Source organism: Hydra vulgaris, chromosome 08 (genome assembly GCF_038396675.1).
Source record: "Hydra vulgaris chromosome 08, alternate assembly HydraT2T_AEP".
NCBI lineage: Eukaryota > Metazoa > Cnidaria > Hydrozoa > Anthoathecata > Hydridae > Hydra > Hydra vulgaris.
Window position 1 is genome coordinate 14,868,876 of NC_088927.1, and position 10,695 is coordinate 14,879,570.

At 27.6% G+C, this 10,695-nt stretch overlaps 1 protein-coding gene across 1 annotated transcript; it reads right to left on the minus strand.

The window, feature by feature from the left end:
• Positions 1-44: 44 nt before the first annotated feature.
• On the minus strand, positions 45-8,026 carry LOC100197415 (dnaJ homolog subfamily C member 27). Its single transcript, XM_065803140.1, has 3 exons — positions 7,715-8,026; positions 7,265-7,607; positions 45-341 (listed from the first exon to the last, which is right to left on the minus strand). The coding sequence occupies exons 1-3, from the start codon at positions 7,940-7,942 to the stop codon at positions 106-108; spliced, it is 807 nt and encodes a 268-aa protein (XP_065659212.1). The 5' UTR covers positions 7,943-8,026; the 3' UTR covers positions 45-105.
• Positions 8,027-10,695: the final 2,669 nt, after the last annotated feature.

A 10,695-nucleotide genomic window follows, 5' to 3' on the forward strand; every position in this document is an offset into this window, starting at 1 on the left:
ACCAAATTTTTAACATACATATATAAAGGAAAAAAACTAAAATTAAAAATTCTTATGTCAATATTAAGATAAACTAATCTATAAATATACATGAAAATATATAACTCAATTTGCAACTTTATTCTTATTGTTTAACAAAGCATCTTTTGCAACCAACAATAACTGAAAAGCATCTGTACTATTGGCAAGTTTGCATTTATCAGGATGAAGAAGCTTGGCTAGACGCCTATAAGCTTTATTTATATCTTCCACAGAAGCATTACTTGATAAACCAAGACATTCATAGCTATTTTTGCTAGATTTTAAGAGATTAATAGCATCCAACTGCTCCTTGCAACAGTCTAAAAAAAGAGACATAGCACATTAAATCAACAAAAAACCAAAAATTTTTATCATATCATTTTTAGTTTTGCTAGTTTTTAAACTAAATAGTTTATGATTATTTGCAAAATTTAAAAGTTTAAGAATCCAACTTTATATGATTCTTAAGAAATTCTATAAAAATTAAAAAACTTATGTCAACTCAGCAGTTTTTGTAAATAGCAATATTTAAGTTGAATAGCAATATTTAAGTTCAACAGCAATATTTAATTTAAATAGCAATATTTAATTTAAATAGCAATATTTAATGAACACCAACTTAAAATTTGGCACAGACAGTCTTCCATACGACAGATTCATACATCAGAGTTAAATTTAATTTAGCGCACCATAACTACATGTAAGTCTAACAATAAATACAATTTGACAGCCAAAATTATGATGTCACCACAACAAATTTTATGAGACTACTTTATAACTTATAATATTAAAATATTTTTTTATCTTTTATCTTTTCTAAATGCAACCTTTTATGTAATGCTTACTTAAATGTATTAAAACATATTATTATGTTTTTCAGACATTACAAATACATCTTGTACACACTGGGCCATAACCATAACCTTATACATATGGTAACATACAAATAAAACTATATTGATTAGAGAACCTATATAGAAGACTTTATTGAACTTATATGCAATAAAATAGATACCAGATAAACTTACGCCTTATTTACTTAAAACCAAAAGCTAACCCAAAAACTTTAAAAAAAAAAGAGCAATCCATTAGAAAAAAAGACTTAGGTTTGTCAAATCTTTGTTTTTAACATCTAATTTTCTTCCAAACTTATTGTTCAAGATGTGGTAAAAAATTGCCACTGGAATAATTAAAAACATACATTTCATTTTATTATTATATAGCATAAATCAAATGGTGTAATGATATCAAGCTATTTTTCTTTGTTTCTAATGATACTGACCACAAAGCACAACATTTTTTAGATAAAATACAACATTATTAATTACATCTAGACAAACACTGCACGAATTAATTTAAAATAGTTCATTTATAGAGGTGCAACACAATTTAGAAACTTTATTATTATTTGCAATCACAAAGTAGACTTTTATATTGATGCTGAATTACTTTTTTTTTTTTTGTTGTCCACGAATCACAAGTCTAAATGTGAAGACATTGGCGGACAGCAAATAGAAAAGATGCAAAAGCCAGTTTAAAATGGATAATTATATTGTTGTCCACCAATGCCATCACAAGTCTAAATGTTAAGGCATTGGTGGACAGTAAATAAAAAAGATGCAAACACCAGTTTAACATGGATAGTAGTAATAAAAAAAAAAATAAAGCAGATTATCAAAGACTATAAAAATCAATTTATGCATCCACATAGTCCTGTTCTAAGTTTCTCTTAGCACACAAATGAAGATGTGTATTTTTACACCACTTCAATTTAATAGTGGAAACAAAACAAGATGGGGGGGGGGGAGGAGGGAGAAAAAATATTTGTTCCTTTCTTCTTAGATATTGAGTCTACACCCAAAATAAAAAAGGTAGTATTAATACATTAACTCACTATTGACCTTAAAAAAAACTCAAAAAAACTTTTTACTATTTACAATTAAGATTTAGTTTTGATATAAATGAATTAAAATTAAAAAATGAACTAAAATTAAAAAATAAATTATAAATCAAAATTAAAAAATAAATTATAAATTAAAATTAAAAAATAAATTAGCAATAAATTTTATACCAATTCACCATTTAAATAAGCATTACATAAAGACTTCGTGTAAAAAAGAAAAGAAAAAAAATGAAATAGTTTTTGTTATTCTAACTCTTCTAATCTAATAACTTTTATCATTAGTCAATGGTCAGACTCTATTTTGAAATAAATTTTACTACAAATTTTTTTAGTATTACAAAATGCATAACTAAATGTTATTGTTATTAATAACATGGGACTTTTTTAATTATAATTATAGACTTATATAAAATTATATTGGAAAGTAAAGAAGAATCTAAAAAGTTAAAACCTCTAGAGCCTACAATGGTTTTAGTAAAAATAACACTAACATCAAAAATAAACCTTTAAAGAAGACAAGCTTAAGTCATTACCATTATTTTTTTCAACTCATCAGATTTATAATTATATTTATATATTGTTATACTTTGTAATTGTAAAATCAATATAGCAAATTTTTTTATACAGATGAAACATTTTACTTTTCAGATTATCTCATTAAGGTTTATGTTTTATATAAACTTTATTAAAAAAATCATTATATAAAGGAAAAGTTGTACAATAAAAATACTAAAAAAAATGAAGAGAATTACTTATAAATCATTTAACACTCATTTATATCCCAACTTTTATACTGTGATTCAAGAAAAATGATTCAACAGTATTGAAAATTTTACTTTTTATACCATGTGATAATAAAATTATAACAGAAATGTAACAACACAAAAAACTTATTGGTAAGTAAGCACTTTTTAAATCATTTAAACTGCAAACTTAACTTATGAGTTAGGTTTGCAGTAAAACTCTACATCATTTTTCCAGAGCTAGACAGTAAAGAAATTTTAGTTCTGGGAGATTGTTAATGTTAATTAAGAAAAGTGTAGGGCCAAGGATAGAGCTTGAGGAACTCCTGAATTTACAGGAAATGAAGAAGAGTGCTGTCCATTGAGGACAACTTTTATACTATGATTGGTAAGGAAGGATTCAATAATCTTTAAGATGTTACCTGATATACCGTACAAAGAGAGATTATGGGAAAGATCACGCCAAACTTAATTAAAGGCTTTAGAAATGTTGAGAGCAATAGCCTTAACCTCTCCACATCTATCTAATGCACAATAAAACCTATCAGTTATTACTGTTAACACATCAGCGGTAGAACAAAAAGATCAAAATCTGTATTGATGATCAGAAAGTAGGTTACTAGATTCAAGATGAGAGATTAGGCGTTAGTTAATTAAAGACTCAAAAACCTTGCTTATGATAGGAAAAAGACTAATTGGACAGTAGTTAGATCAGTAGTTAGAAACATTCTGGAGAGTCAGATCACTCTCCAGAATGTTTAAAAATAGGAGTAACAGGTGCTGCTTTCCCACAAGCTGGAAAGCAAGACTCTGATAGGCACTTGTTAAATAGTTTTAAAAATATAGATGACAGCTCCAGAAAACACTTCTGCAAGACTATAACAGGTATGTTGTCCGGACCACAAGCAGGAAATCACTTTAGATACAGAAGCTTGAATGATATGAATGTCCAGCAATGGATCAACCTGGTTGTAGGCTATATCAGGTAGGATGTGATTAGTGGATTAGATTCTCCAGAAGTCTCTGGAGCCTAATTTTTGAGATGAAATACAAGATTTTGTGACCTAATAATTGCAGGCTTTGGCATTAGACAAAACTTTTTTACAATGGTTCTTAGCAATAGTAAACAGACATCTGTTTTCTGGAGAATTGTTTTAGCAATAGATATGGAAGTAGTGGTTACAATTGGAAAATGCAGCAGCGCAATGAGAGAAAAATCACGGAGAAGAGTGAGGCTTGACTTGGAATTGTCAAGAGGGAATAAAAGATTCCATGGAAGCCTGAATCTAAGAAGTTACATATGAAGCAAATTAGTCATCAGGAAGACAAAAAATTTCTACCCAAAGGCCAACATATAGAAAATCACAGAAAGAGTCCCAGTCAGCTTTAAGGTAGTTGTAAGAGGTACAATAATAGGGAGATTCTGTTGATGAAGAAAAAGGAGATAATAGTTTTAGAGAAATCAAACCCTGATCAGAAGAACCTAAGGGTGAATGTGAAGCAACTGAGCACTGAATAGGATTAGAAACAAGACATAAGCCAAGTATAGAAGGTAAATGATTCGGATTGTCTGGAAAGCGAGTTGGAAAGTTAACTATTTGTGTTAGAGATTGAGAAAGGCAAAAGTTGTGGGCCTTAACACCTGCAGAGACACTGACACTAGAATCAAACCAGTCAGTGTGATGAGCATTAAAGTCACCAACAACAATGATATTGGCTGAAGGATAAAGAGAAAGGGCTTGGTTAATTTGTTCAGAAATAACATCAAAAAGAGTACAGTCTTGAGATGAAGGAGAATAGTAGTGACCGCGTTGATATTTGACCGGGGCAGGAGTCGGGTTTGATAAAATATAGCCAGGGCCAGAGCCAGGTTTGTGACCAGGGCTGCATAATCAATTATACATCCTAAAGTATACTTTTTTTATTTGAAATTCATGTTATATTTTGTATATATATGCATATGTAAACATCATTGTGATCAATATGATCATCATAATCATCATTACCATCATGATCATTATCATCAGGCTATAGCCCTCCTCTTATATACTGTTTCTCTAATATAAACATCTAGAGCATTTTCTTTCCTTAACTAAACCTCATTCATACAATATAAGGCACCCCCTTTGAAGTTTTCTTAATTCTACCACTACCATTTTCTCCTGAAGCTGCTACCTTTCTACATGCTACTCATTCTACTCCACATTTTCACCATATTGAGCAGTTGCTTTATTAAATAGTAATCATTTTTTTCATCTTTTTTATAAGAACATTATAAGTCTGACCTTTTCTACTTCTCCCCAAATTAAGGCATGGATTTTTTGCAAAGAAATCTTAATCTGATTTAACTCTTGAATCTAATGACCACACTCTTTCTGCCAGTTAAACAGATTAACCCATTGTTAAACATCAAAATCACTATGGCTTCTAATACTAAAGTTAATTCTCAATTTAACACCTCTACAGTTTGTGCTCTAGACAAAATTTCCATCATAGTCTTAAACTTTAAGACTATGATGGAAACACTATTTAATAAAGTGTTCTCCAGAATTCTCTAAACTTTTAAAAAGTGCTAAATAAGTGGTTCCAATTTTTAAAACTTCAGAAAATACTTTGACCTCTCCAACTATCCTACAATTAGTTTTCACTCTGTTAGTTTCTTTATATAAAGTTTTTGAGATTATTAAATTATTTCTTTCTAACTGCAGTATTAAAGTTATTCTTGAAGGCCTACATTCCTCTTTATTTCAGGTAACTTTAAGGGTACCACAAAGCTCTTCTTCTTTGCTCCTGTAATGTTTCTTATCTACAATACAATCTTTATAAAAAATTTACATGTATAGTACTTCATGAAATCTAAAAAAATTACTTTTTGATTGCTTAGAACAAGCAGCTGGTTTTTAATCTGATCTCTCTTCTGAAACAGCCTAAGGTTTGCAGTGGCTTGTGGGTTTAAATTCTGGACTTAAAATCCACAATTTTTTCAGGCAACAAAACTCTTTTATTTACTGCAAAAAAATATTGCAATATTGTTGACATTCTTATATTGACAAATAACAACCCTCTTACTCTCAGACAAAGCACATTGCTAATGTAGTTAGACCTGCTTTATCTGCCGAGCCTGAACCACTCTCCCATTGTTGTAAGGTTGCACTTCTTCTTTTTTTCTACACATATTATTTTAGTCAATGCTCAAACGAGCAATCATCTACATTACGATAAACCAACTCATTCTTGCTTTTACTCTATCTGTCCCTTCATGCTAAAAAAACTTTTATTAATTCATATTTTTCCTTGCACATCAAAAAAGCCTTATAACTCTTCCTTATCTTCATGTTTTCCTTTTTAATACATCCTACAACTTTTAAAGTCTTCAGTTAACCATTTTCTAGTAATTTAACCTATCCTCTATTTTAAAATAACTCCTAACTTAATAGTGGTTGCTCACATTTTGTTGGAAGTAAATTAGAGTTTAAAAATATATAAATATATGCCAGTATATAATAAATAGTAAATGTAAGTATAAAATTAAAATATAAAAAGTATTATAAATTTTTTTTTCCCCCAGCTATCAATCCCTGCTAAATCTTATAATTTTGCTGGGGCTGGGTTTGCAAAAAGTCTCATTTTATGTTGGGGCCCCGGTCACTTACTAAAGGAGAGTGATATAGAGCAAAGAGATAGGTGATAGAGTGAAGTGGTGCTAAACAAAAGCACATAAAAGAATAGTTTGTGAATTCAAATCTAGTTTCCCAACAAATGGGTGAATTTTTACAAAATTAAATTCCAAGGCCAAGCATGTGACTATTTGAGTCTTTACAAGTTAAAAGACCAAATATTTAACAATGCTACTGTAATCTTCTGCTTCTTAGATAACCAGAAACTGATACTGCTCCTCTATTACTTTTTCAAAAATTTTAAAAATTAATTATCAAATAACTAAAGATTAAATTATCAAAAACGATTGTGTCATGGCAACTGACACAATTGCAACTGTAACTAGTTAAAGCTAAAATCAATCTCAAAAACAGCCTTGACACAATTGTTTTTGATAACCGAATAATATCAGCATAAAAAAGGTAAATGATAAATAAATCCAAATATATAACTTAATAAAGTTTAAAACAATTAAAAATCAAAAAAGTTAAAAAATTGATTTCAAAAGAATAGTAAACTTAATAATACTAATAATCTATAATAAACTTATTATTACTAATAATCCATCTATAATCTTTAAAAAAACTTTATACTTATTTACATTTACTTATTTTTATTTACTTATTTTTATTTACTTATTTATATTTACTTATTCATTTATATTTACTTATTGAGTCAAAACATAAAATCTAAAATATTTTCTACGCAGTGATACATTATGTCTATTAACCATAAACATTTGTCTATTTTCTAAGTTACTATTTTAGACAAAAAGATTAAAATTTTTATTTGAACTTTTAGTCCTAATTACTTTAGATTTATAGTTTTTTTCAATTTATAACAATGATATTAGTATCATTGTTATTATGATAACTTTTAACTAAAGTTAAAATTTTAATTAAAGTTAACAGTATTATTATTTTAGTTTCATCTTATTTACCATCTGACATATCTTTTAACTTGTTTCTGAGTAAAACTTTTCTCGAACATTTAAACATTGTTTGAAAAACTTCATCAACACCTTCTCCTGTCAGAGCAGAAGTTTCAAAATAAAAGCATCCATTCATTCTTGCCCAAGTACATGCCTGGTCCCATTCAATAAGACGTTTTTTCTTATCAATTTTATTTCCACATAACAACAATATAAGTTTCTTAAAATCTTCAGTGTTAGTATACTGTTTAATTTCTTCAATCCATTTATTTAAACAATTAAATGATTCACTAAGAGTAATATCAAAAACTAAAATAACAGCATGTATGTCTTTGTAAAACTCATTTCTTACCTAGATAACGTAAAAAATTAATAATAAATCTTTAACTAAATAGTATACAATAAATGCTTGAAAAAGACTCAACTTTATATATAAGTTTAAGGAAAATCCAAATTAACCTCATAAAAAATAGGATGACCAGATAAATCAAATAAGTTTATATTTATAACAAGTTCACCAAATTTGGCCTCTGTTACGCCAAAATCAACACCAATAGTGGGAAGATATTTGCTTACAAAACGCTTTTCACAGAATCTTTTTATTAAACAAGATTTTCCTGTTTCTGGATTTCCAAGAGAGATTACATTAAGATAGTTTACTGAATTTTCCAAATAATTTGGTTCCATTTTATGTTTTTTGGGGCAATAAGCAAGTTATAGAAAACATAATTTCTAGATATTACACAAACATAAGTATATTTAAGATACATAAGTAATTTAAATCTTCTAACAAACTATTACAAAAAAAAATGTAAACATAAACTTTTTATTTTTTTTATGATATATATTATTATAATTAAATTATTAGTTTTATTTTAGGATGGGAATTTTTTTTCTGGCAACATTAGAAAGCATAAATTTTTGAAATATTAGAAATATTACATTAGAAAGTGTAAATATCTTTGACTATTCAAAAATAAACAGTAGATACTATAAATCATAGTGTCAACTGTTTATTTTTGAATGATCAGAATTAAAAATTTAAGATTTCTAACGTTGTCAGAAAAAAATTTCAACCCTAAACTCAGTCACATTGTAGTGTAATGTGACAATAATATTAAAAAAAAAACAACAATATATTAAATTATTTGATATCAGTTATTTATAATTTATAAGTAATTTATAAAACTTCAACCCATTTTAAAATATTTATAGCTATATATATGTATATATATATATATATATATATATATATATATATATATATATATATATATATATATATATATATATATATATATATATATATATATATATATATATATATATATATATATATATATATATATATATATATATATAATTATGAAAGCCGACAAAAATCGACAATTTTCATAATTATATATATACATAATATATATATATATATATATATATATATATATATATATATATATATATATATATATATATGTATATATATGTTTTATATATATATGTTTCATATATATGTATATATACATATATATATAATATCGAAAATCGATCGATTTTCATAATTTTTGAAAGCCCTTATGAAACCAAGGTAACATTTTGTGTAACGGATTTTGACAACGGCGCACAGCGGGCCAGAGGTGAGCTCAACTCTTTAAAACCAATTTTTATATTGGAGTAATTTATTTTCGTAAATGTATCTAGAGAGCCCCAGCTAACGCCGGCGCGAAGGGTGTATGTGTGTGTATGGTTTTTTTTTAGGGGGTAAAAGTTGTATTGGCAATCCCCCCTCCCCACGTGACACCCATTCGGGCCGGCCCTGGTCCCAGCATTCTAAAACTGATATGTTTTCCCTACCGTGATTTTTGAACTCATTATATCAATTTTACCACAAAGTTGGCATTATTTTACCTTTCAAATATTGGTGAAAATGTAAAAATTCATTTTAAAATGAAAAATGAGGCCAGCAAGACAATTTTACAACATTTTAATTTCTTACTCGGTGTAGTTAAAGCAATTTTAAAATATTATGGCGTCTGTATGATATTTTGTTGACTACGATATATTTCTGTTAAATGATCAGGTCTGTGAATTACGAAAAGACGAAAAAAATTAAAATGATAAACTTTGCAGTATCATAAATATAAATGCTTATAGCGAAATAATCCAGATTCTTCTTTTTTTGAAAATATTCTTCTTAACGTCACAATCGCTTATCCAAATTTGAATAAGATTTTAAATAAATACGTTTTTTAGGTAAAATGAACATCATAGTTTAGTAATATGATCTATTCTGATTAGGCCTGTAAATCGAGCCGAACGAGCCAAGCTTGTCAGGGCTCGGCTTGGCTCGTTTACATATTAAGAGTGTTCAGGCTCGGCTCGAGCTCGTTTCGAACATGAGATTCTTTGTTCGAGCTCGGCTCGTTAAGGATTAGTATTGCTTGGGCTCGGCTCGTTTTACATGTTGCTCGAGCTCGACTGGCTTAAAACTCGAAATAATTATTGTAACCTGTTAGTTTAAAGCTCGTTTAGTAAAAAAAAATTGTTCGTTAAAGGCTCGTCTGTAAATAATGCAAGTCCAAATCAACAAACAACACAAACAATCCTACAGTCTATTAAACATGCAAATAAACAACATAATGAAATAAGATCCCACAAATCTAATAGTTCAAAATAAAAGTTAAAACTAATAGTTCAATGTTCAAACTTAATGTTCAAAGTTCAAACATAATGTAAACTCTCACAAACATAATAATTCCTATTAAACACTGCACTTTAATAGTTCAAATTACATTTTCACAAATATAAGTTTTGCTCTCATTGCATTGGATAAACAAAAAAATATATATATATATACATATATGTATATATATATCTATATATATATATATATATATATATATATATATATATATATATATATATATATATATATATATTTATATATATATATATATATATATATATATATATATATATTTATATATATATATATATATAATATATACATATATATACAATATATATATATATATATTCGAGCTTTAATCGAGCCTATATGAACGAGCCTATGATGTTCAAGCTCGGCTCGTTTAATAAACGAGCCTAATCATTTGTTCAAGCCTGGCTCGTTTACCATTCGAGCCGAACATGAAAGAGCTCTTGTCGAGCCGATCACCGAGCCGTTCACAAACACAAGCCAGGATTTACAGCCCTAATTCTGATAGTTTATTGGCAAATTTTTTTAATTAAAAGCTCTTTCTTGATCGGAATTCTAGTATTTTTTATAAAAATTGATAGAAATATTGTGTTTTGACAACTATATATAGTTAATATACGTCAGAACCGATTAGAAGTTGGATCAATAAAAATTAAGGAACTTTTTCAAAAGATTTTAACTAAATTCATGCTTACGCGGATGAGCGGAATTGATCTAAAGACTC

Bases quoted from the DNA above. Each gene is read 5' to 3' on its own strand.
- LOC100197415 (XM_065803140.1), bottom strand. From the start codon at position 7,942: ATGGAACCAAATTATTTGGAAAATTCAGTAAACTATCTTAATGTAATC. The intron at 7,608-7,714 runs GTTAATTTGGAT...TACGTTATCTAG, and splicing joins GTCATCCTATTTTTTATGAG to GTAAGAAATGAGTTTTACAA. The intron at 342-7,264 runs GTAAATAAGATG...CTCTTTTTTTAG, and splicing joins GTTAAAAGATATGTCAGATG to ACTGTTGCAAGGAGCAGTTG.